The 27,713-nt window shown below is 43.8% G+C and overlaps 1 protein-coding gene across 1 annotated transcript in view; it reads right to left on the bottom strand.

Moving 5' to 3' along the window:
• Positions 1–27,713, bottom strand: part of SLC24A3 (solute carrier family 24 (sodium/potassium/calcium exchanger), member 3) — a 446,911-nt gene that overhangs the window by 20,765 nt on the left and 398,433 nt on the right. The window contains exons 9-14 of the mRNA XM_011963037.1: positions 21,099–21,232; positions 18,646–18,806; positions 17,619–17,880; positions 9,557–9,723; positions 6,124–6,238; positions 4,347–4,459 (exon numbers count right to left, since the gene is read on the bottom strand). Coding sequence (XP_011818427.1) covers positions 4,347–4,459; positions 6,124–6,238; positions 9,557–9,723; positions 17,619–17,880; positions 18,646–18,806; positions 21,099–21,232 — 952 coding nt within the window. The remainder of the gene's footprint in view (positions 1–4,346; positions 4,460–6,123; positions 6,239–9,556; positions 9,724–17,618; positions 17,881–18,645; positions 18,807–21,098; positions 21,233–27,713) is intronic.

Here is a 27,713-nt window from a genome sequence, read left to right as displayed (position 1 = left end):
TTCCTGTTTCTTGTTCATTTACATTTTAGTCTTGACTCAGGATAAAAACTTTTCCAATAGTGGAAGTTAGCATTACTTATGAAATGCAACATTCACAGCTTCAACCAAATCATGGCTTCCTAGTAGTTCCTAGGTTGTGATTATTACTGAAAAATAAGCTAACCAGAAATTTTTCCATTGAATTTTTAAAGCTCAAAATGAAATCTCCTTTTCAACAGAGGGTGCTGAAACAACTATATATCCATGTGCCAAATAATAAAATTGAATCCCTACCTCATACCATATATCAAATGGAATCTCCTTGACTTCCCTGGAGTTCATAAACAGTTTATTGATTATATTACTGATTTTCTACTTTCAAAAGAGTGGTCTACATTGGATGTTTGTATCCCCAGAATAAAACGATCTTTTTTGTTTGTTTGTTTTTTGCACTGATTACAGAAACAGCAGCATTTGGATGGAAACCCAACATGACACACATTTCTCTAGAGTCTTCCTAACCAAGTCTTCCCCAAGAGGACTCTTGTGTGTGTCATGGCTATTGATCATAATAAGCCAGAGTGGTTTCTGCTCCTGCATTTCCCCCTTGACTCCAAGGATAAAGTAGATCTTCAATTTCAAGACTTAATGTGGCTCTTGTACAATTCCAGCAGAATGACCACAGTGATCCAATTATGTCATCTTCAGATGAAAAACATGAATTTGGGCCAAACATCCACTAAAGCCTGAATTTTTGTTTTCATGATGTCACTGTGTCAGTAGACATTGAGATCTGGAAAGAGTATGCTTTCATAGCTCTGGGAATTACTGATAGAAGAATAACGTTTAATTTGTTTGTTCTCTAAAGAGTATTGGGGGCATGTCAGAAGGAGAGGAAAGGAGGAGAGATCATTAGGGGAATGATTTACGGTGTGCTGAATTGAGTTGGAATTTCAGGCCTGATATCCATGTCTAGTCAGGAAGATTTTGAAGTTGGTAAGAGAAACTAGTTTGCTTCTGGGGTGAGTTTTCATTTTGTTTTGAAAATTTTTGATTTCACCTTCTATGATTGTCCCCTTTAATCAAAGTAAAATAAGAAATAATATCATGGATCTGAAGGACATTGAAAGTTTCTCATTCTCCGGTCCTGCCTGTCTCTCTCTCACTGGAGAGTCATCCTGGTAAAAATATATTATGCAGGCATGAATTTATCAGGTTGTTTAGAGCCCAGTTTTTTCTTCTTCTTTTTGATGTCATTTTTTAACCACTGTCTTCTAGTCCTCAACAGAGGGACACAAAGCAGTTAAAATTGAGATAGGTCTGATTTTTAATTCCTCATAACTTTGATAAGAGGTAAATGGGGAAGTGAAACAAGCTGAGGAATAAGTCAGATGGACTGCCAATGAGTTCATCAGACCCCTGTATGCAGCACTCTGAATCTGGCTAAGGAGCACCTTTATTGGCTTCCTTGTCAAGTATGACCGAGTAGGAACAGAAAGTCACTAAATGTTTTTAAGGAAGTTAGGTTGTGTTAACTGCAAAGCGTTTGTTCAGAGCGTGATATGCAAGTTTGAGTTCAGAGCTGAACTGCTTGATAACAAGGGAAGACTGCATTACTGAAGAAACCAGTAATCTCCTATCTCCACCCTTTGCTCACGAAACATTTTATCTCATCTTGAAAATAAATGCTGAAATATTTTTTTAAATAAAAATATGTTTTGGGGGGCACCAAATTACAAGGTTATTCATGCCCTCATGTCTCAGCCTGGACCTGAAGTGTCCCTGTAATTCATGAAAGGTAACTTTCACTGCTGCTGAAAGTGAATGCAAAGGCCATGGAAGAGCTAAACATGGATTCCCATTTATTCAACAGGCTTTTCATGGCTTGAGTATGTGCCTGCCCCATACTGTGTGCCATGAAGAAGACAGTCAAGTGAAAGGTTCAATGTCAGCCTTCGTGGAGTTTCCTGTGGTCAGGATACGAGGGTGTCATAAAGCTGTTCCAAAACTTCAGGAATGAATCTGGACAAATAACCATGTAAAAAATATTGTCATTCTGGAATGTCAATCTGTCATTCTTTTATATAACTTTTCCAACACTGAGAAAATCATCTAAAAAAAACTTGAAATGTAAACTTGAAAAGTATAGATCTATGTACAACTCTAAAACCTATAGATTAATGTACAAAGATGTCTGTCGTGTCACTACTTGAAACAGTGAAAGGTTTGAATCAACATAAGTGTCCAAGATCAGCAGCATGATTACATAAATTCTGGAATATACTGTAACAATAAGTCACCTTGAAGATGATGTTTCCCATGAGATTTTGAGGAAAACATGTTTGATATAACAGGAAGTATAAAAAGCAATGTATAAAATTGCCTTTATAGGATCATCTTAGCTATACAAAGTAACCTAGAGAAAGAAAAATATGCTGAAATGTTAACAATAGTTATCTATGGATTAGACTCTGGGGGATTGTCATTTAATCCTCTACAGCCACAGGGTCCAACAGTCAGCCACAAGCTACATGTGGCTATATGAATTTCAGACACAACAGTAAACTAATTACCTGGATCCTTCTTGCATCCAAGTGGGTACATGTAACTTATGTGGACAGTGGGATGGGAACAGGTGGGACAGATACCACTTCTGGGCGTCATCAGAAAATGATCTACATAATATTCCATGCCTTGCCTTCTCTGCTTTCTGTGTGGCTGTGGGAGAAGGACTTTAAGATGGTAGAACCACTGGAAAGACTGTGCCACAAACCCTGAGTTTCTGCTTGGAAGAGCCCATGGGAGCTGCCAGGATGGGAATATTTACAGTGGAATTTGAGTAAAAAACCAAACCCTACTCCAGTGGAATTTTGGGGTTTTTGGTAACATAGTAGCTAGCAACATTTACTCTGAAAAATAAAACAAAAATTTGACCTTCTGTGTGAAAGTTGTTGACAGAGCAGGCCTGGTTATCTAATCCCTGTATACCTCCAGGAGAGTCTAGAACCATGGTTGACTTTTGGCCAACCCCTATGAATGTGACCCTTGGGATGTTACAATTGATGACACTGGTTTGTACCCCAGAAGCGATAGGCCATGCTGTACCAAGTTGTCAGGATCATTTGGCAAACTTTATAATGTCTACCTGGTATCTATGCTGTGGTTCTGAGATTCAGGCATCATGGCTGTTCATGCAGCAGAAATGCGCCTACCAGACCAGCCCTCCCCAAAAGCCTCAGCCTCCAGTGGACTTCCCTGGACAGAGACATCTCATGCATGTTCCCTGCAAGGGAGAAAGCACGTTCTGTGTGACTCATTAGGGAAGGAATTAGAGACCTGCAGCTGACTACGGTGGGCTTCTCCTGATGCATTTCACTTTCCAGCTCCTTTTATCCCGTATCATGTGCTATAACAAACCTTAGCCATGAATGTAATCTGTGAGTACTCCTGAAACACTGAATTAGAGGATGGTCATAGGATGCTCAAAATAACTCCCACATAAGGTATTTCTCCAGGAATATAGAGAACATATCATCCAAAATAAGCATATGCTTTCTGCACAGCCCTTATATATCTTACCATCTGTTACTACCATCTGTTGACATTCTATCCTAGACATCAAACTCTTGTGAATTTGGCTGATGTGAGTCAATTCGTAAAAGCCTGATTGCAAAAGTCTCACCCTCTGGGCTGCAGAACTTAGAAGCGTTATTTGGAATTCTGTGACCCCCCCGTAGTGGGGCCCTTTCAGTGGCCAACCTGGATGGCATCTCTCCAATGTGTCTCTAACATGCATCACTTAGCCTGTAATAAGGTGAAGCAAGTCTAAATACACTAAAGTAGGAGTTGGCAAGTTATGACCCATGGGCCAAATTTGGCCCACGAATTGTTTCTGCATAGTCCATTAGTGAGGAATGGTTTTTACATATTTAAATGGCTGGAACAAAAATCAAAAGAAGTGTAATATATCATGACATATAAAAATGATATAAAATTCAAACTTCAGTTTCTATTAGGAAAGTTGCATTGAAACAGACATGCCCGTTTGGTTATTTGTTGTCTATGGCCATTTTTCTGCTACAGCAGCAAAGCTGAATAGCTGTATAAACATCCATTGGCCCACAAAGCCTAAAATAGTTAGTATTTGCTCCTTGACAGAAAAAGTTTGCTGGCCCCTGCTCTAAAGTCCTGAATGTCCCTGCAAGCCTGACTTAGGAAGGCCTTTGAGAAGGAGAATTTGTTTTCCCCTCAATATTACGATTTCTACACCCGCTTTGCCCCTAGACAAAGACCCTGTGGCCAAGGCTGTTAAAACAGAGTCCACGTAGCCCTGGATTTCAGGAGAAGTCCTGGAGAAAACCACTTACGTAGGATCCGTAATCCACAGCCAGGGTCTGTAGAGCCCAGGGGAGACCGAGGCCAATCAGAATGTCAAACACGTTGCTCCCAATGGAGTTGGACACGGCCATGTCTCCCATCCCTGCAGGGACAAGAGGTCACTTAAGTGAGGGAAGGGAACCCAGGAGAGTGCAGGGGCCCCACACAGGACTCTCCCAAACCTTTAATCTCACAGCCAGAGTGTGGTTCTGCAAGCTCACATACGTGCTTCTCTTTCAAGGCCATCACCCATGTGAAAGGATGACACCAATTATCAAGCATAGAAACACACGTTCTATTGAATGGTTGACCTTTACTTCAAACATGATCACTGATCGAATATAAGTGATTCAAAAAACCAAATACAGTGATATGCTTTGTGTCTGTGTCCCCACAAAATCTCATGTGGATTGTAGTCCTCAGTGTTGGAGGTGAGGTTTGGCGGGAGGTGATTGGATTATGGGGGTGGTTCCTTATGAGTGGTTTAGCACCATCCCCCACTGCACCAGCTTTGTGACAGTGAGTGAGATCTCGTTGTCTAAACGTATGTAGCACCTTCCCCCGCCCTCTTGCTCCTGCCATGTAAGGCATGCCTGCTCCCCGTTCACCTTCCACCATGACCGAAGTTTCCTGAGGCCTCCCCAGAAGCCGAGCAGATGCTGCCATGCTTCCTGTACAGCCTGCAGAACCGTCAGCCAGTTAGAGCTCTTTTTTGATAAATTACTCAGCCTCAGGTATTTCTTCACAGCAATGTGAGACACACTAATACAGATGATTTCAATGATTCTGGAGATTCTGAGACATCCTTATGGAAAGGAATAAACTCAACCATTCCAGAAATTGACTCCTGAGATCACACCTGCACACTGGGTCATCTTCCAACTGCCCTGCACTGTCTCCAGGCCTCCTTCAGAATAACTGAACAATAGTGTAGACAATAGTAGAGCTTCGTGAGGATGTCTATGGGACACTGGGCTAAGTTTTGTAGCTCAACACACATTTGTTTGAAACAAATGCCCTCCAGCATAAATCAGGCAGATGCATCAGAATGAGTGCTGAAGAAGGGTGTGGCCATCTGGGGCATCTGTCTGGGAAGGTGAGCTGTGAGCCTGTGAGCTTGGCTTTGAAGGAGGGAAGGATCTGTCACACTCTGAAAACTGACCTCTGGGACCTGTCACTCAGAGGACACTGCAGGTGGGTCAGCCTTAGGGATGGGGTCTGTCTTCTCTAAGCCTCAGTTTTCTTGTCCATAAAATGGGGGTATGATTGTGCTTACTTCACAGAGCTGTTGTTTAAGTCAAATAAGATAGTGCATCTGCGATGCTTTACTCAGCAAAGGTTAGCTGTCAGTACATTTCCCACTACTTTGAACAATAGAAGGATGGTGATACAGCCTCCAGAAGGGGTTACGGGTGCTACCTAGGAAATGTCTTTGCTTTCCTCAAGGGTGGGACCTTCTGGATCATTTCTCTGTTCTTCTGATCCCAGGAAACCTTTCAACCAACATGGCATCACCCTCCCTCCTTTCAAACCTTGTTAATTGCCAGGTGGGTACCCCAGGTAGAGCGGCCCTCCCTTCCTTCCTTCCTTCCTTCCTTCCTTCCTTCCTTCCTTCCTTCCTTCCTTCCTTCCTTCCTTCCTTCCTTCCTTCCCTCTTTCCTTCCTTCACTCCCTCCTCCCTCTTTTCTTCTCTTCTCCCTCCTGCCTTCCTTCCTCCCTCCCTTGTTTCCTCCCTCCCTCCTTCCCCATTGCCACTGGAAGTCCCACCTTGTCTGGCCACAATGAGGCTGGCCATGCAGTCAGGCACACTGGTCCCCGCAGCCAGGAAGGTGATCCCCATGATGACATCAGGAATCCCCAGGGTGTAACCAATGATTGTGACCTAGAAGGAGCAGGAAGAGATGGTGAGCTGAGGGTCACCTCAAGCCCCACCTGCCCATGGTTCTTCTGATGGAGACTCACAACAGGGTACCGTCTGGGCTATCTCTGTGGGGTGCAATGTCTGCTCTCTGTATCAATACTATGTGGATGCCGGCTGGGGGCTGCAGGTCAGGGGACAGTGCTATAATAGGACCCATGCTTTCCAACAAAACATTGGTCTTTTCACTTGTTCTTTTCAGGTGAGGTGGGTGGTCTGAGAAAATAGAATTTCTTAATATTGGGACAGAATATTTGAACTACGGGTGGCCCTGAGGAATCCAGAATGGATGGATGCTTTGCTTGGAATTTGAGTGTCCATGTCAGGGGGGATGCATAATGGGAATTTAGAAGAACTGCAAAGGGGCTGGATTTGACGGTACCCATACTTGTCAGAAAAGGTATAACTCTAAGGTTGGGCACAGTGGCTCATGCTTGTAATCCTATCACTTTGAGAAGCCAAGTTGAGAGGACTGCTTAAGTTCAAAAGTTCTAGACCAGCCTGAGCAACATAATGAGACCTTGTCTCTACAAAAAATTTTAAAAATTAGCTGGGCATGGTAGTGTATGCCTGTGGTCCCAGCTCCTTGAGAGGCTGAGGCAGGAGGATGGCTTGAGCCCAGGAAGTTCAGGCTGCGGTAAGCTGTGATAGTGCCATTGTACTCCAGCCTGGGCAACAGAGTGAGACCCTGTCTCAAAAAAAAAAAAAAAAAAAAAAATGGAAAGCCTTAACTAGCATTTCCTTTTCTCTGTTCCTTGAAGCTTGGTAGCAATTCACTGTCCTTGTCAACATCTTCATCATAATAGCTTCTGGGGACCATTATCTTAAGTGAAACAGCTCAGACACAGAAAGTCAAACTCCACATGTTCTCACTCATAAGTGGGTGTTACGTAATGTGTACACTTGGACATGGGTGTGGAATGATAGGCAATGGAGCCTCAGAGGGGTCAGGCGCAGAAATGTTGTGTTTCTGCATCTCATTTTCCTCCCTGGAGACTGAAAGTCAGGCAGGCCAGAGGCCACCCCAGTTTAAATTCAGCACAGAATGAAGTGGGACGGGTGATGACAAATTACTTAATGGGTACAATGCACATTATCTCAGTCATGGATACATTAAAGTCAGGACTTCGTCACTTCCATCACACAATATGTCCATGTAACAAATTGCACTTGTACCGCTTAAACTTATGCAAATATAGAAAAGGCAAACGTAATAAGCATGCTTAAAAAAACAAAAGCAGTTGATGAGGCAGATGATGAGGGAGCTGGTGGCAAAAAAAGAGGTAAGTGGAAAAAGAGACACATTCCCTGCACGTGGGCCCAAGGAGAAGATAACTCACAAGAGTTGAAACTGTTAGATCATTTTAGGATGCCACTTTCCATAAAACTACAGGAAATGCAAACCACATGTTGTGAGGAGCACATTTTTCTCACAGTTCCTCCTGGGCCAGCCCTTGAGAGACACCTACACCCGGAACCCTGACTTCACTCTAAAGGCCATAATCCCTCCTTCCCTGTTCAGACTGGGGGCATGTGAGTGAAATCCATAGAGATGCCTGCCTTGCCTCCTTTCAAACCAGAGAATGCAGCTCATTTCTGTTCAGTACTGAGCAGAACTGAACAGAATTGAACCTGGGGTGGCCACAGGGCTTTCTGACTTCCAGTCTCCAGGGAGGAAAGTGAGCTACAGAAACACATGCTGTTTCTATTTTGTTGCTTTGGGCTTTGGAGCAAATGGAGCTACCAGCATCCTGGCCAAACCTTGTTTTTCCTTTTTAACCCTCAGCTCAGTCCCTGTAGGAATCTGGTTTGGCTCAGCCAGCCTTGGCCTCCGGCTCATCATTTTCATGATCATATTTGTGGCTCGGTCTGGAGTTCAGGTGAGCAGACTGCTCAGGTGGCTGGGATCAGGTCTCCGGCTTCTCCTAGTTTTCTCCCTTAGTCCTGGGCATTGATTGGGACTTATTAGAACCTCCGCTGGAGGGAAAGGAAGCAAACAGAAGGAGGTTGAACCTCAGTTGAGTCAGGTCAGTTAGACTGCTGGTTAGGGGACTGCACAGAAAATCACGTAGCACCTTAAGGTCAGAGACAGCCAACACTGTCCCCCAAACCCAGACAAGAGGTGGCACTTGGTGCATATGTCAGATAAAAACATTAGTGAATGCAGGATGAGGGAGAAATCCCTGGCTATAAATCTTGGGTTTTAAAAAAAGTTTGTGATATTAAGGAAAGAGATGATTATGAATCAGTTGTCTCAGGTTTACCAATTCGCAATCCATGTAACAAAATTTTTCTGGGTATTTCTGGTCCTACCAAAATACCTTTTTCAGAACCTTCTTTTTAGCTCTTGAGTTTAATTCTCCAGATTTATATTGCATTTCTGTCCAACACTCAAAGCAAGATTAATTTGGATTTGCATCATTTTGCCATGCCTTTTAATTTCTGGCCAATTCCAATGATTTGGAATTGCTCCCCCGTTAAAAAGTATAGACATAAATGGGCAATGCATTCTGGAAGGCTGGGTTTCCTAAAATGGCTTTGTTAATGTCAAAGCCACTGAATCAATGTCAATCAGCTAATGTCAGTCAATGTCAATCAACCAATGTGAATCACTGACTCATTATTTTAGCCTCAGAAGGGACCCCTGAGTGATCACCTAATGCAATGCCTCATTGTCTGGTTGAAGAAACTAAGATGCTGATAAGAATTGATCACCATTTCCCAATTCTTCTCGCCTTTCCTCCATGTCCTTTGCCCTGCGACATGGCTGTTCTTCCCACTGGAGCAGGTGGAGTACATTTCCCCTATGCCATTGATGTGGGGCTTGGCCAGTAAAATGTGAGTGGACGTGATGGTAAGTCAGGGCCAAGAGAAGACCAGGGAGGCATCTTGTGTTTTCATGTACTCTCTTGCATTCTAATGATGCACTGTGAGAAGAGAATATCCCAGGTAGCTAGCCTCTAGTACCAAGAAAATGAGCAGACACGTGGAGTAGACATGGACCCCACCTGCTGCCTGAATCAAACATGACCACCCTGAAGCCTGAGAGAGAGCTGCATAGCAAGTACCAGCTAAGATTAATAAATTTACAGTCAACCTGAAGAGGTGTGAGCAGGAGAATCGATGCCTGCAATTCTAAACTACTAAGTTTAGGAGTGGTTCATTGTGCAGCTTATTGTAGCAATAGCTGACTGGTACAGTTATAGGCTGAAATCCTGACTCATTCCCTTCTTTTTCCTCTAAAGAGGTTTAACAGTGCCATGGGGTCCCGATTGCACTCACCATCCACACCATCATGTAGGAGAAGGCTGCGATCCACAGCGTGGAGGAAGCAAACGTCACCATGAACCATTTCTCCCAGCGCGGCTTGTTGCAGTTGGGTACAGTGAAGTATAAGACAAAACTCAGTGGCCAGGTGAACGCCCATTTCACTGTTTCCAGTTTACCCGCTGGAAAAATGAAAACGGCCAAAAAGAAATAAAAAGAAAAAAATAACAAAGAACCCCAGTTAGCTTTACTTCTCTGCCGCTGCCAAGTGTCTGTACTGCTTTCCCCAGAATTAAACCTCATTATATTGCTCTTTTCCTAAAACATTCAAATGACTTTCCATCACCAACGAAACCTGACATACAACACCAAGCAGAATTTGAAAAAAATTATCCATGGCCCACCTGCTAGTTTGGTCTCCGAAATGACAGGGTGAACCGCTTCTTAGTAACACCAGACTTGGGAGATGGTTTGGCAGATGGCCAGGTGGGAAAAAAGAGGAAGATACTCAGGACAAAAAAGAGGCGGAATGTGTGTAGGTGTAGGGGGTCGAAATGGGGGTGGGGAGCTAGGAAGACCACCAGTGGGCTTCTGTTTTCCACGTTTTCTCCCGATAATACAGCGTCAGCGGACGCAGCGCCACCTGGTGGAATTTCTCAGCATGGTCTGTCAGCGCGCCGGAATCTTCAAAGAGGATTTGAAGGCTCTCCCTAGACTTGTATTACTGTCCTGATTAACTGCTAATTCACCTCTAGAAAGAAATACGCATACATATTTCCATGTACTCCTCAATGCAATCTAGATACACAGTGTCTCTACCTTCCAGAAAGTTTCCCGTGCCTCTTTCTAGTCAACTCCTCACCCTCTACCACCGTAGATAATTGTTTTAACTGTTCTCCAACTTCAGATAAATAAAACCATATAGGATGTTTCGTGCCTACCTTCTTCTGTTCAACCTAATGTGATTGAGATTCATTCATGTTGCATGATCCATTCCTTTTAATTGCTGTGTAGTATTCCATCCTATGAGTGTGCTACGATTTGTTATCCATATGGCGGTGGGTGAGCATTTGTTTGTTGCCAGTGTGAGGGTATTACAAGCCAGATGACTATGAACACTGTTGTACAAGTCTTTCCGTGGGCATATTTCATCTCTCTTGGATGAAGACCCTGGAGAATTGCTGAGTCATAGGGTGGGTATTTACTGAACTTTATAAGAAACTGCCAGTTTTCCAAAATGATTGAACCATTTTATATTCCCACCAGAGTTAAGGAGGAATTTTTATAACATTTAAACAGTAATTAAATGTTTAATGAAATGTATTTTATAACTTTAGACCAGTATCCAGTATTTGTTTCATATATCCTACCAATCTCCCAATAGTTTCTAAAAACTGTATAGATAGAACAATTATTTAACATTATTTCGGGCACCCTCTGGCCCCTCTTAAATGGCCGAGGCACAGTGTCTATGGGAGGCAGAGGGGTTTCTCATCAGATGGTGCTGGGCTCTGATCCCTGCTCTGTGGCTGATGAGCTGAATGACTCAGTTATTTAAATTCTCTACACCTCAGTTTCTTTATCTATGAAAACGTGTATACAGCAGCACTGAGCTGACAGAGTTGCTTGGAGAATTAAGTAAGATGATATTAGGATGACGGCTGGGACAACATGAGCTTGCAAGTCGTTCCAGTCAAAATCCTGGGAGTCATTCTTGATTCTTCCCTTTCTTGTATCCCCCATAGCCAACCCTGGCAACCTGACAAGGTATTCCCACCATTTCATTATTCCCACAGCCTCCGCTGGGGCCGGGTTCACCAAGCCTGGCTGACAATCTGGCTTCCTAAGGGGACTACTGCTCCAATGCCTGTCCTATCTCCATCTGTTTGCTACCAGTAGCCAGAGGAAAGAGTCTCAAAAAGCAAATTGTTCTAGAACCTTCCATTGGTCTCCACTGCCCTTAGAGTAAAACCAGGTCTCTCCACCATGGTCTGTAAGGCACTGCCTGATTTTGCCCCAACTGCCACTCTCCCTGCTCACATACTCCCTGGTCTTAGCTTGCTTTCTGTCCTCAGACACTCAAAGCCTTTTTCTGCCTCAAGGCCTTTGCCCTCGCAGGTCTTCTGCCTGGATCTTCTCATGGCAGAGTCTGCCCTGTGAAGCAGATCACTTCACTGCTCAAATGTCATTGGGACCTCAGAGAAATCTAAATATAACCCTTATCATCTCAGTCCTGCTTTTCTATACCCATTTTAATTTGTTTCATTCAAATATTTCCTGTCTTAAACCATCAGGGTTGTTTGTTTCTTAATTTATTTTCAATCTCCATCAAATTAGAATAAAGTCTATGAGAACAGGGGTCTTCTCACTTGTTTAGCACCTGATTTTGAAAGGCAGGAATAGTCCTGGTCTTATATCACATTTTTAGTAAATATCAATAACAATTGTAGTAATAATGTTATTATGAACAATCTAATCAGACAGACCAAAGAAAATTACTTGTTTTTGAGAATCTAAGGCTATCCAAAATACAAGTACAGAGTAAAGCAAGCAAACGAAAAAGTACTAAGAAAGGAGAAGTATTTTCCTATTAGCTGCTATGAATCTTGTTAGATTTAAGATTTGGAGATGGTCAAGTGAATGATGAGAACATACAGACTGTGCTTGCTTTGTAAACCAGGAAGCCTGGCTGAGAGTTGTTTGGAGAGGGGCTTCCAAATGTTGCAGAATCCAGCATATGGGCAGCTCTTTGGATCCCAAATGCATCCTGGAATTCTGTACATTCCTAAATCCTGCAATGTGCTGATAAGGCATTTACCCATGTGGAACTCCTAGAATCTCCTCAATGGCCTTCCATATGGCTGATGCCCTCACACGGACAGAGAGACTTGGTTTAGTTTAAAATGCACACCCAATCAAAGATTACAAAGAAACACATGAAGAGGAGGAGAAATAATCCCAACTTGGCTCTTTTACATTTTTCAGAAAATAAATAAATAGAGGGAAGAAAAAATGAAGTTAGAACTTACAAGCGCAAGAGCTTGGAAAATGATAGTGATTAGACAAAGTCGCAAGAAGTGTAAGTGAGTGCCAGTGAATGTTGAGTTCTTATCTACTGTTTTAAAAATTTCTGACTCGACATTGGGAGGGCATTATATCTGGAAAATGTCATTTTCAATGATATATATGCTTGTTTTAAGTTATTGTCCCTTTGTAACAACAACCTTAAAACTAGAAATTCAATGAGCATTATCTGAATCATATATTTAAAAGTAACAGGGCAAATATAATAAATATAAGGTACAAATATAAGGTGTCTTTTAAAAATGATTTTGAGGAACAAAGACAGTCGAATAAAGATTACCCACATTTTAGCTGGTCTTAATTTTCCTTCTTTTTTTTTTTTTTTTTTTTTTTTTTTTGAGACAGAGTCTCACTCTTTTGCCCAGGCTGGAGTGCAGTGGCACGATCTCAGCTCACTGCAACCTTCGCCTCCCAGGTTCAAGTGATTCTCCTGCCTCAGCCTCCTGAGTAGCTGGGATTACAGGCGTGCACCACCATGCCCGGCTAATTTTTGTATTTTTAGTAGAGATGGGGTTTCGCCATGTTGGCCAGGCTGGTCTTGAACTCCTGAACTCAGGTGATCCGCATCCTCCCTTTGCCTCCCAAAGTTCTGGGATTACAGGCGTGAGCCACCGCGCCCAGCCCTTAATTTCCATTTCTGAATAAAGGGGTTAAAAAGGTCTCCTTTCCTCTTTGAGTCAACAACATTTCTGGACATTTTTTCCATCTTCTGCTCTATTACCATTGGGTCAAAATAGAGCAGCAAGGAGGATAGGTTTACTCGTCATTCATTCATTTAATACATATTTGTTGAATGCTCTCTATGGCATTTTGTGCCAGGCACTGCTGCAGGTGCTGGGGGTACAGCAATGAATTAAGGGAAGAAGCTTCCCTGCACATGGATCTGATGTGCTGGTGATTACCTGATTTCACAAAAGTCAGCCAGCAACTGAGAGCTGAAGCCAGAGGCCTGAGCCGGGCCCATAAGCATGATAGTATCCCTTTGGGTTGGACTTGGCTTTAGCAAGCAAAAAGACTTGTTTGTAAATTATGTTCCTCAGTCAGCTTTAAGAAAGCTGAATTCTATCAGAGAGAGAAAAAGTTATTGCACAGTATTTTAGACCTAGACCTAAATATATACATTTGTTCCAATAATATAGGCAACAAAAATGTACACTGTTTTAAGGTTAAAAATATAGGAAAAATATAATTTTGCTTTGGAAAAATCTACTTATATTTTGGTGTATTTCCTTCTAGTTTTTCTTTCCCATGGAAATGTGTTTACCTATATAGACAAGAAAAGGTTTCTTTTGCTGTCTGTCAACCATAAGGCTTTCTTCACCCAAGAGGTAACAACAGCTGCACGTTTATATGCATGTATGTGCATATACCAAGTGTAGGAGTATATAATAGATGTATATTATGTGCATATAACCTATAATATAGTATATACATATATAAACATAAATATGTTAATATCTGTGCATATATTATATATGTATACAATATATTAAGTGTATACAGTACACATGCGCATGTTAATATGTTATATCAATGTTAAATTGCACACTGTACATATATGTACATAAATGAACTCACAAACAGTATTCACATACTCCTAAATAATTACTTTCTTGGTAATCATCATACCCACTCTAGTCAAGTCCTGAGAGAAGAAAGCGCTGCGGCTGGGTGCCAGAAACACAGGGTACTCACGCCTTGCAGGATGACTATGAGAGAGAAAAATGTCCTCATCATATGGGCGGACCCTTTTCAGGCCACAGGAACTTGACTTGATAGGAACCCATCTTGGGGCTCCCAGAACTGGCTCCCTGGCTTCTCAATGCCCTCTGCTGGCCAGAAGCACCCCTCAGGCTTCTCAACCATAAGCAGAGGCCTGTCTGCCCCTGCAAGGGGCCTGGCTGGGCATTCAGTCCCCTTGCCTTAAAACGGAGTTCCTAATTCTGGGCCTGGGATTCCTTAGCAGCTGGTAGAGGGGAAGAGACAGTCGTAATTGGGGGAGTTCGCTCTTTCCAAAGGCAGACCGGGGCTCTGGATCAGGCTTTCCTGCATCTTAGAAGAACTGGGATGATCGCTGAGTGCCTCTAGGTCTCTAGCCCCTCGGTGCTCCAAGTGTGGCACACAGACCAGCAGCGTCAGTGTCGCAGGATGTGGGGGGTTCTTGATTAGCAATGCAGACTCGGGCCTCACCCTAGACCTCCTGAATCAGAACATGCATTTCATTAAGGAACCCCAGGTGAGAAGGGCTGGTAGAGAAGAACTTGGAATTCTGCTTTCTATCTTGGCAGCTGGGTGTCCTTGAATGACATGGAGACCCCACAGGATGGTATGACCACACAGAATATCATCTCCTCTCTCTTGCCTGTGCTTCAAGAAGGACATGGGGGAGGGGATGTGGGGTTCCTGAGCCTCAGGTGCAGCATTTGTTGGAGTGAGATGCCTGCAGCCATGTCTCCTAATACACAGGAGCCCAGAAGGTGTGGCTGGAAGGTCTGAGGCCTCCATCATCTGCAGCCTAATCACAGTGAGACAGACGGTTGGGAGCAGGAGTTTCAAAGACCTTGAAACCCCACAGTGAGCTCTCATCCAGAAGAGAAATATGGAACCAAGGATCTGAAGGAGGCGCTGAGTCCCAGTCAGTAACGAGGCCCAGGCACTGGGCCAGACTTGGTCTCATCTCACACATGCATCTTTCATTGGGAGGGGTGCACTTGGGGATTCTGGGCTCCCAAGATGCTAACATAGAACTTGGCCACTTACAGACCTTCCACTGGCTCGACTGTTTCTTTAATTAGTGAAAGAGTTTAGCAAAATAAGCATTACTGGAGCTTGGTTATGGCCAGTCAATGGTGGACTCTGAAAACAGGGGCTGAGTAGGCGGAATTCTAGACATGGGTCCCTAAGATTCTCAGGGTCTGTGAGTGGGATGAGCTATCAGCCTTGTGACTCTGCTGTGCTGTATGGCACAGTTGACCTTCAGGTAGAGAGATTGTGCAGGTACCTGATCTAGTTGCAAAGAGTTCTCAAAAGCAAAAGCGGAGCCAGAGAGATTAGGAATGATGGTGGGAAGAGGTCCACGCATCCAGGTGAAGGTGGAGGGGCTCCGTGGCTTTTAGGAACAGTGGGACATCCCCAGGTGACAGCCATCGAGGAGCTGTACAGCCACAGTGAACCGGTGCCTGGTAATGATTTCTCCCAGGGCCTCTGCAAAGGAATGTAGCCCTGGCTACACCTTCATTATGGCCTGTGAGACTAAGAATCCAGCTGGACTTCTGACCTACAGAACTGTAAGCTAATCAGTGGGTCTTGTTTTGAGCTGCAAAATATGTGGCATTTTGTTAGGTGGCAACAGAAAATGAATGGAAGGGTTTAAAAGGGAGGAAAGGAGTGTTTTGTCATTTAATTCTTAAGATGTTTCTGTCTTGGTTGATGGGAAAGGTTGCCAAGAAATATATCCGATGGTGGCAAAATGGATAAATTACGAGTGTACATTTTTTCTATGAAGATAATGTACTAACAAGTGATGATTCAGCTTTGGGTGGGAGGTGAGGGAATGGAGGGGTATAGGAATCTGGATGAATATTTTCTGATTCGTTTTGGTAAGTTCTTGACGAGGTTGACATCTTGGGTGCCCTGAGTGGGCACAGGGCAGCTCTGATTCAAGGTTTACTTGCTGTCCTCTGGACAGAAAGGAGCTCCCCTGGAGCACAGCAAGCCCCTGCATCTGAAATTAACACAGGACTCTGACACTCGGCACCATGTCCTACCACTAAATGGGCTTTCAAGTGGATCAAACGTTTCCTCAGACAATCCTGCACATTCAAACATCCCAAAGAGGTTGCTGCACACGTATACTGAGCCTCACACACTTGACAGTCAATGTGAATCAGACTAGTGTACTCTTCCCTGAAACAGCCAGAAGCTTCTGGAAGGTCCAGCAAATAGGTAGAATTCTTTGGGCTTGGTCCACCTGCTCCGATAATGGGTGGGGTGGGGTGAAACAGTTTCTGGAACAACCAAGTGCTTGTTGGAGGCAGCAGTTGGGAGAGGAGGACACTGCCCTGGCGGCTGAGGTCCTGAAAGCTTCTTCAGGCCTTGGCGTCCACCAGGGCTGACCTTGGCAGGACAGCTCTCCTGGCGAGGTGCAATGGGATGGGTGGAGGTAAGTGATGTGCCTCTCCTTTTGTGTACCAAACTGCCTTGCCCACAAGGGTCATGGGCATTTCCTCCTTCATACCAAAAGTTCCTGCAGAACAGCTAAGTAAGATAAGACCATCCCCTGAAACCAGCCCAACTGTCCCATAGAACTGATGTTTATAGTTTCTTTTGAATTAATATAAAAATTGACTCTCAGCTTTAAAACTTGAGAAACGTTCATTTGTCTTCTCTGAGCTCTTTTCTCAGGAAATGGACCATTAGGCCTCCCAGATGGCATCAAGGAACTGAAACTCACCAGATCATTGTGTCTGGACAATGAGGAGTCAGATCTTCATCGTGATGCCTGATGGACTGCCTACTTCCTGCGGAGCAACTCCTCTTCCTTACTTCTCCCTAATTCCTATTTGCCGGAAGGTAGCTACATTCCTTCCCTGCTATATAAATCCACGAGATGGATTTGAGACTGATCTCCTATATACTCAGCTGCAGCACCTGATTAAAGCCTTTTTCCCTGGCACTATTCGTTGTTTCAGTGACTGGCTTTCTATGCACTGATGAGCAGGACCTAGACCAAATCCCTGGCATTTCAGTAACACTTCCACAAAACACAGCTGATTAAAGAGCTCACATTTCAACCAAAGATCATGGACCCCCATCTTGGCCATCTTCGAACTTCTACAACAAAGTCCTGCCCAAAGAGGACTTGATATACATATTCTCATGTTCATACAGAGATTTTAAAAAATTGAATGGTAAAAAGATCATTCAAGTCAGGGGCATCTACTCAGTGGCTCAAAATGGCTCCCAACCCCAGCCCAGACATAGAACCTCTTACAGGGGGGGTCGAATGGCGTGTATGGTCCTTCATCATCATCTTCGTCCTCCTCTTCCTCCTCGTCATTCTCATTGTCCTCATTTTCATTCTCTGTTTCGTTGCCAGCCTCAGCCACAACATCGTCCCTCCGTGTCCCATTCACGCCCCTGTCTGGGGCACTGCTGGGCCCTGTCCCATTCTCCACGGTGTGCTTAATTGGGATTTTGATGGCCACCTCAGATTCCCCGTTGGTATAAGCCCTGCTGTTTATCAATCTTTGTCTCTGGAAAGAAAAAGGCGCACTTTTACCACGGTCAGCGGGATTGCAAATACCTTACACTCAGAACACGAACTGTTGAGATTTTTTCCTGGTAGCTGACAAGATGCTTCCAGAAGACCCTGGAATCAAGTTTTAAGGGGCCTCTCAATGTGATAACCAATTCCAGACAATTTCCTTCTGGGAGGAAAGATTAGTCTTTTATGACCCATTAGAATTTGCAAATCCCCTTAGAGGAAAATTCTTGTGTCTGGGATGTGCAGTTCCTTGACATTCTGTGTACTGTGGTGTCATCTTTCTTCCTCAGACTGCAGGAGTTCCTGGGTCCCTATGTGAGAAAGCTGAACAACTGTGTTTGGACTTGTGTATCAATAAGGCTACACTCCAGAAAACGAATGCACAGCAAACTTCAAGTTGGGGACTCTGTATTACTTTAAACTAAGGTAACCCTTAGTTAGTCACAATTTTTGTGCAAGTTCACATCAGGGAGCTTTATTAAAATGGAACAATAGAAGAAAAATATGGGTGAAAGGGAGAAAGAACAAAGGAGTTTTCTATATAAATGGGAATTAGTCCATGTCTCAACACGTGGAGGGAACAGCAAGGGCCAGATACACAGCTGGTCCAGGGAACTAAGATTGGGAAATGGCTGAGGGATGCTGTGGTGTTAAACTTTGAGTTCGGTGCTTCTTCTTTCAAACAAGAAATGTTCTCTCTTTCCCAGAGTTTCCCACCCCGTCCAGTGTCAGTGGACAGTGCTTTCCAAGGTACCTCATTGATCAACATGCGACTGGCCATGGAGAGCCGGGTCTTGGGGGGAAAGTGGCTGGTGATCATGATTCGAAGGCCAGCCTCAGAGAAGGAAAGCTGATGTGGGTAGGCCGACAGCAGCTCGTCTACCATGATCACTGATGCTTTGCGGTGGAAATTTGCTAGGGAAATGGAAAACATAAGGTAAAATAACATTGAGGCCAGGAGCAGGAAAGAGGCATTCATTTATTCTTCCTTTCCTTCCTTTCTCTTCCTCCCTTCTTTCCTCCCATCCATTCATCCATCCATCCATCCATCCATTCATCCACTCTTCTTTCCTTATTTCTTCCTTCCTTCCACCGATCAATCCATTCATTCTTCTTTCCATCCATTCCACTCACCTATCCACCCATCCATCCACTCTTCTTTCCTTATTTCTTCCTTCCTTCCACCGATCAATCCATTCATTCTTCTTTCCATCCATTCCACTCACCTATCCACCCATCCATCCACTCTTCTTTCCTTATTCCTTCTTTCCTTCCTTCTTTCCATTCATCTAGCCAGCCAGGAAGGGTTGCAGTGAGCAAATTTTGAACAAGAGTCAAAATCTCCTTTCCATGGGTGTTAACGTTAAATCTTTTGAAAGGACTTGAAACAATTTAAGCATCATTCATTGACATGGTAAGAATTAATGATACCATAAGAGAATTCCTCCTTGTCCACAAAGGATTCTTTTCCCACCACTCAGATCTGGGGCACAGAGAAGACTCTAAGAACTTTGTACCCTATATGCCCTTCAAATGTCAGCAATATTCATACTGAGCTGTTAAATGCTACTGGATTGACGTTAGTGCAGTTCTGCACTGGGGTCATGGTGGTGAAATGTACACATTCCCTCAGTGCAGTCTATGAGCAGAGCTGACAAGGGGTTGGTGAGTTGTTCATGTTACAGAGAACCAAGGTCAGAAGGGTGCTTGGGACAAATCCTGTGTGATAATTCACCAGAAGGCCTAAAAAAATGTTGCACGAAGGGTCCAGCTCCCTCTCTGTGAATGAGCAGTATATGCACACAGCTCAAGGGTGCTTGGCTGCAGCCTCTTGTAGTACTAGCTCCTGTTTTCCAAGCCACTAAAGCATGAAGGGATCTCTGGAAACACTAGCTAATCCTAGGTAGCTCTCTTTGGCATATTCCTTTTATGATTATAAACTACCCAGAAGAGAATAAACTCAATAAAATCCTCATGTGAAATGGTACTAAATCACTTAAGTCATTTGTTAAACATATGTATAATCATTCAGAAAAATATATCAAATATTTAATTTTGAAAATCTAATAATGACGCAGTGATGTCAGAGATATATTCAAAAATAACCCATAGATGTATTTGAAAATAACCTTTCTAATTTCTTTTTTTTTCCTTCCTGCAAAGCAACCATATGGGAACAAGAAAAAATAAACTCTTACATTTCAAGAGAAAAGTTTAAAAAGTTAAATAAAAAACACATTCCAGACAAAATTCAATGATAATTTTCTGAGTTCCTCTAAGCAAACGTATTATATATTTGAGAGTGCCATATTATTTCCCTTAGTATCTCAGCTGTTTTGTAAGACTCGATTGAACATAAGAATTACTTTGAAGGGGAAGGTACTTTTCTATTTCTATTTGCAGCTTGAAAACTGAGTTAGTGTAGCCTTAAAGTGAATTTGGATCTAGTAATACACTAATAACACCTGTCATTTATAGAGCATTGCACTAAACTCTTATACATATTTATCTGCTTTGCTTATTACAAAAATGATTCTCATATTTCAGAAGAGAAAATTGAGGCTTAAGAGGTTATATAACCCGCTTCATGGTCACACAGCCAAAATGGGACAGAACCGGTATCTCAGAACCTAGGGTCCCCTTTCCTTTGCCCTCCTGTTCTCTGCAGCACTCCCAGCAAATGTGTTGCCTGGAAATTTCCAGGGGGCTTTCTGAGCTCCAAGGGGCTTACCAGGTATGAGATGGCTCCATGACATTGTAGTGAAAGGGAGGGTTGGAGGACTGGAAACTTCTGCTCTATCTTGGGGCAGGCAGTGTCCTCTCAAGGCCAGCTGGGACACCCCATGTGTGGCTATGACAGTGGGCAGATGGGCTCATATTCTAGCACTTTCTTCTCGCACACAGTATCCCCTTGGTTACCTTTCTTTTCTTTTTTTTTTTTTTTGAGATAGGGTCTGGCTCTGTTGTCCTGACTGGACTGCAGTAGAGCAATCTCGGCTCCCTGCAACCTCTGCCTCCTGAATTCAAGTGATTCTCGTGCCTCGGCCTCTCATGCAGCTTGGATTACAGGCTTGGGCCACCACTCCTGGTTAATTTTGTTGTATTTTTAGTAAATATGGGGTTTTGCCATGTTGGCCAGGCTGCTCTTGAACTCCTGGCCTCAAGTGATCCTGCTGCCTTGGCCCCCACAGTGCTCTCCTTGGTTACCTTTCTTAAGTAGCACCACAGTTGCGTCGCAGTTGCTGCTGTCATCAATTTCAGCATTGTTGGCCAATCCGTTGACCATGTTCCCGGCACCTTTTGTCCTCCTCTCAAAGCACTGATGTATGCAAGCGTTATATCTGAGCAAAGTAACAAGTGGGCAGAGTCCATCAGTGTTTGCCATTCTCCCATGTCTCAGCTCCCACCGGGTGCTCCTGAGAGCTCTCCCAGTCTGCATGTACAGTCCCCAGGGCTCAAGTTGTTATTGTTCTAATTTTCTCAACCCATTCCCCCTTAGAATATACAACCTATCCCATTTCCCAATTTATGAACAAATGGTAGGTGAAAAGAAAACCACCATTACAGAAATAAACCAGATCACATTGCTTACTTTGCAACCTCTTTCATGCCAGTGGAGGCCTCTCTGGGATTGAGCTCCCCTTCTCAGTCTGCACATGGAAGGACTGTGCTAAGACTCAGTGGGATGGTCAAGGTCTACCTCCTCTGGGCCACATCTCCAGGGCCTTTGTAATCAGGGACCAGTTTTTGGAAGAAGGAGAAGCTGCCTCATCCACACCACTCCCCAGCAGCAGTGGCTGTGTGTCACGGTCTATGTGCTACAGGTCGGTTGGCCATCTAGGTCTCTATGTCTTTGGTTTCCTGAGGTCATGGATTGGGATTCTGTAAATTTCTATGACTGTCGTGCCTGAGTTCTAGATCCAGTGGGCCCTTGGCTTTATGAAAACTTCTAGGCTAGGATCCTCCAGAATGATCAAGTGAATACATCGTGCAGTGTTCCTTACATGCCCCAGCAGGCTCAGGTGTGAAGGGAAGAAGTTTGCACAAGTTCCAAGGATGGTTTTTTGCGAGTAAATGTTCCAGTCTCCCTAGCTTTAGTGTGAAAAGATTCCCACAGAGGAATTCTAGAAAACTCATAAAAACTCATGGGCAAAGACAGCCAGGCACAGTTTCCAGGTCACAGAAGGCTGCTATTGCTTTTTCCCACTTCATCGTTTACTGGCCATGGGACAGCTCACTGGGGACCTCCAGTTTGACCTCCAGCCTCCCATAGGAATGGCAGCTAGGCATGGTGACCCTAAGTTGCCAGCTGGAAGGTCACTCAACCTATGTTTCTCTTCCCCTCCTCATCTCTTTCGCTGCTACAGACATGAAGCTCTCTGGGTTACCTCCCAGCTATCTCCCTTGCGCCTGATTCTTCAGTGGGGGCAGCTCTAGGGTGGCTGGCTTATGGCAACAAGACCTCAGAGAGATGAAGAGGCCCTCTGTAGCTGGACCGTCTCATCCATGAGTTCTTTCCTGTACTCTCTAGGAATATGCAGTTACTACATTGCATAAGAGAGAACAGAAAACTAGTCAAAGTGACGGGTGCCATTATGTAGTTCATAAGACACGAAGCATAGAATTAGAACAGCACTGTTTTGCAACCCAAATGAAATAATGGATCCAGATACTGAGCACTGATGGCTGCCAATATTACAGAGAGAGAAAGGCAGACGTCGCCGTGCTTCCCGATGATGAAACTCACCACCACTTGAGACATAGTCTAGCCCAAATCAGATCAATTACAGACATACAGGAAACACAGAGGCCAAGCGAATACACTGCACCACAGCATGGGATATAATCAACACTTTTCTTTTTTTTTTTTTTTTTTTTGAGACGGAGTCTCGGTCTGTCGCCCGGGCTGGAGTGCAGTGACCGGATCTCAGCTCACTGCAAGCTCCGCCTCCCGGGTTCACGCCATTCTCCTGCCTCAGCCTCCCGTGTAGCTGGGACTACAGGCGCCCGCCACCTCGCCCGGCTAGTTTTTTGTATTTTTCAGTAGAGACGGGGTTCACCATCTTAGCCACGATAGTCTCGATCTCCTGACCTCGTGATCCGCCCGTCTCGGCCTCCCAAAGTGCTGGGATTACAGGCTTGAGCCACCGCGCCCGGCCAATCAACACTTTTCAACTGTGGGCAACTCTGCAGAGCAAACAGTCAAACTTCATCAAAGAACAAAGTGCAAGGAAAATGCACACACACACACATGCACAAACACACAGAGACACACACACACAGAGACACACAAAGAGACACACACACAGACACACACAGACACAGAGACACACACAGACACACACACACACCCCCCAAACACACAGACACAGACACACACACAGACACACACAGACACAGAGACACACACAGACACACACACACACACCCCAAACACACAGACACAGACACACACACAGACACATACAGATGCACAGAGACACACACACACACAGACACAGACACACACAGACACATACACAGACACAGAGGCCAAGGGAACAGACTGTGCCACATCATGGGATGTAGTCAACACTTTCCAACCGTGGGCAACTCTGCAGAGCAAACAGCCAAACTTCATTAAAGAACAAAGTGCAAGGAAAATGCACACACACACACACACACATGCACACACACATATATGTACACACACACAGACACAGCAACCAGTCAAGGGCCACCAATTCTAATGAGTGGAATTTATTTGGATTCTTATTTTTAAAATATTTATGATATTCATGAAACTAAAAGAAAACAACCAAAAAGACATTTGTGAGGCCACTGAAACTTTGAACACTGGGTATTTTATGATATTAAGGAATTAGTATTAATTTTAGGTATGATGATAATGTTGTGGTTATGTTACAGAAAATAGTCCTTTTAGAATCCTAAAAGAGTATCCAGCTATGTCTAGAGAAGTCCAGATGTATACTGGAATTTTTGTGGATAAACTAGGATGATGTCTGGGACTTCAAAATTATAGAAGAAAAGGGAAGTGAATATAGTATGGATGGGGCAACTGTGGGTTGATGGTTTTTGGGGCTGGTGATGAGTGCATGGGGTTCATCATACTATTCTGTTGACTCTTGTATATATTCAAAATTCTCGTTAGTGAAAAGACCTCCACACTTTATAGACTCAACAAGGATGCCTTGCCCCACAGAGCAACAGGGAAAGAGGCAGTGTTTCTGTCATCTTGACTTAGAATCCATTTCCCTGAAAGAAATATTGACTTGTATAAAGGTTTGCTTTTTTTTTTTTTTTTGAAACAGGGTCTTGCTATGCTGCTGAGGTTAGTCTCAAACTCCTGGCCTTGAGCAATCCTCTCACTCTGGCTTCCTGAATAGTTGGGATCATAGGCATGCACCACAGTGCCCAGTGATTTGGTTTTGCTTTTAAAGTACAAAAGCAAACCCATGTATTATACATTTATCAGGGTTTAGAGAACAGGATAATAATACTATACAGTGAGGGCTTTCTTGAAACTGGATGCAGAGTTAAACTAAGCTTATCTTAGCTTGACAGCTTAACTAAGCTGTCGCATTCCGTTCTCATGGAATATATATAATAATAGTAGAAATTACTATTAATCTTTTTTTGCAGAAGAGGAAACTGAGATTCAAGATGGCTGAATAACTTGGCTAAGGTCCCACGGCTGTCAGTGGCGGGGGGCTCCGCTGTCAGGGCTGAATGTGAGGCACTGGTTCTTAACCACCAGCACACATAACCCATCTAGGGAACAAATCCCAGAGCAGTGACCCGGGATGTACAGAAATCAATCCTTGCCAAGACCAGGCATGCTTCATGCTCCCTGAAGGTTTCTACCAACCTGGACAATCTGAAATTGCTTTCTGACCTTCAGATAGAACATTTAAAGTCATTTAAAAACTCTCCACCTAGGAGGCAGCTGACGATTTTAATATATGCTGTTTTTTTTTAACTACTGTTGCTGTTTTATATTTTTAATTGAATGTTTTAAATTTTGTGCTTGCACCCTGAAGCTATTTTATTGTGAAGCATGCAATTTTATAAATCAGATTTGATAAAACCCAATGATTAAAGCCTCTGATTGCAGAGGGGGATGGCTAAAGAGCAGAGATTTCAATTTAGAACTTAGGACCAGAATTTATGCAGAAAATTTCATCAGCACAGTAGCTTCCATTCCCGGTTTTGTTTGTATCCTGCTGGTTTGAACAGCTGGAATGTTGGGAAAAGTGAGGCATCAGCAGAAACACACCTCATTAGCTTCCACATTTGGTATGGTTTGGGGAAGAGGAGAGGATGTGTTTGCTGTTCTATCTTACTGTCCACGTGTTCCGCCAGCAACTCATGGGCTTCAAGGTGGCTTAGAAAGGGGAGCAGGGGCCATAGGATGCATGACAGCAAAATTCCTCAACTCTCCTTCCCTCTGGTCACATCTGTTTTTGAAGAAAACTTAACTCTGTGAAGCCCCTAGTGAATTCATTTTGAAACATACTTTCATGAAAATTAAGATTCAAGACCCAAGATTAATGTTGGGCATACAGCAGACACTGTACGGCGATTCTTCCAGAATAATCAACGAATCCACTTTTGGGAGCTCAATCAGACCCTCAAAATGTTAAAAAATTGAAACAATGCACTAGGAAACAACAAAGGAAGATGTGTGAGTACACACACAGACAGCAATCTGAGGCTTCCCGACTTGGCACTGATTTGCTATATAGCTTTGCTGTTTGAGGCAAAGAGGCATAAGATGGGTGCTCTGATCTTTAAAGGCTTTTCCTTTGGGGGCTGGAAACTTTGGAAAGGCTTTGGGTCAACTCTGGCTTTCATGAGAGCTCATCTGTTGGTATGTGACTTCATGGTGTGTGACTTCTGGTTTCTTCATTAGTTACCTTATGGTACCAGGACATGTATGAGTAAGGTCCTACTCTAGGAAAGCCCTTCTCCACTAAGCTCCAGATGTGCTTGCTCCTGTGATATTTGCCAATGTCCATGTTGATTTCTCTCAACAAGCGTCTCAGTCACTGGTCACCAGAATTAACTTTTGTCAGGCCTCAACAATAAGAAACCTTAATGTGTCAGTTCCAGACTGCTACCTGGTATGTCCAAACTGGCCATTGTTGAATGGATTTCTACTTTCTTGCCCCTAGAGAAGGCAGTCACTCCTACAGCTACATATGCTGGGGAAACATGGGCTAATTTAGAGGAAAAGAAGCCGCTCCCACAGGAGTGGGCAGCTGTAGCACAGAACATCTCTGCATTATTTATAACCTCCTCATCCCAGTGGTGCCTGGCAAAAAGATGATCCAGCAGGCTCACAACCATGGTGCTTACATGGTACTTACAACTTAGAGCATGGGAAACATTGGCCATATAATTTTTTTTTTTTTTTCAATGAGATGGAGTCTCGCTGTGTCACCCAGGCTGGTGTGGTGGCACGATCTCAGCTCACTGCAACCTCTGCCTCCCGGGTTCCAGAGATTCTCCTGCCTCCTCCCAAGTAGCTGGGATTACAGGCATACACCACCACACCTAGCTAATTTTTGTATTTTTAGTAGAGATGGGATTTCACCATGTTGGCCAGGTTGGTCACGAACTCCTGATTTCAAGTGATCTGCTCACCTTGGCCTCCCAAAGTGCTGAGATTACAGGCATGAGCCACCGTGCCTGGCAAATTCTTGAGATAAATAAGCTACCTCAACTTCAGGAGGGAAAAGAACACATGACATGGTGATTTTAAAATATATCAACAGTTCTTTGACACTCTTACCTTCACTAGGTGATGCCAGCCCCTTGAGTGTGGACTGGACTTAATGACTCGCTTCTAATAAACAGAATACGGTAGAAGTAATGGCATGTGACTTCTGGGATATTATAAAAGGTGTTGCAGGGCCCTTCTTGCTCTCTGCTTGAATCACTTGCTCTGGAAGAAGCCACTCAAGCAGCTCTAAGGAGGAGCCCACGTGGTGAGAAACTGAGCCCGCCAGTCAAGAGCCAGCATCACTTGAAGGCAGGTTCTCCCACACCTGTCCTGTACATGATGGCAGCTCTGGCTGACTTCTTACCTGCAACCTCATGAGAGACTCTGAGCTAGAACCTTGCAGTTAAGCTGCTCCCGGATTCCTAACTCTCAGATAATGTGTGAGATAATACATGTTTGTGCTTTTAAGCCACTAAGTTTCGGGATAGTTTGTTATGCAACAGTGGATGACTAATACCACACAAATAATGGAAGTCCACAGATATTTGATCCATGATTTCAGTTGTCTTTTAACTAACTCTTCATCAGTTACCTCACAATAATTCCATGTCAGGATATGTTTGAGGAAGGTCCTACCCTAGGAATTCCTTCCACAAGCAAGCCCTAGATACTGGGTCTACATAGATCACCGGAGGACTGGCTCATGTTGGCTGCCATATTGAGTAGACTGGCAGCAGACTACCTTGCATCTTCCCTCACCCTCTATTGCAGCGTAACATATTAAGTTGTATCTCCTTTGTGTTAAGAAAGAGAGTGAAGAAACCTCCCAGAGCTAGGCTGCCAGATCCTGAAGAGAGATTAGGAGTTCTAGAGAGTTCTCAAGTGAAACATTGAAGCTTTGAGTTTATCATCATATATGGGCTGGAAGGGTCACTACAATTGATACTAATCAAAATTATAGTGACTCACAACAGTTTGGCAGGGAGCCAAGTGACTGTGATGATACACACTGAAAAACCAGTCAGATACCCACCCCAACCCTCTTCCCATGTCATCACATAATGTGGAATGCAAGAAACAGTTTTGGAAAAGAAATG

This window comes from Colobus angolensis, unplaced genomic scaffold (genome assembly GCF_000951035.1).
Source record: "Colobus angolensis palliatus isolate OR3802 unplaced genomic scaffold, Cang.pa_1.0 Scaffold117, whole genome shotgun sequence".
NCBI classification, from domain to species: Eukaryota; Metazoa; Chordata; class Mammalia; order Primates; family Cercopithecidae; genus Colobus; species Colobus angolensis.
Note: the sequence above shows the minus strand (reverse complement) of the source record. Positions and strands in the feature narration are given on the sequence as shown.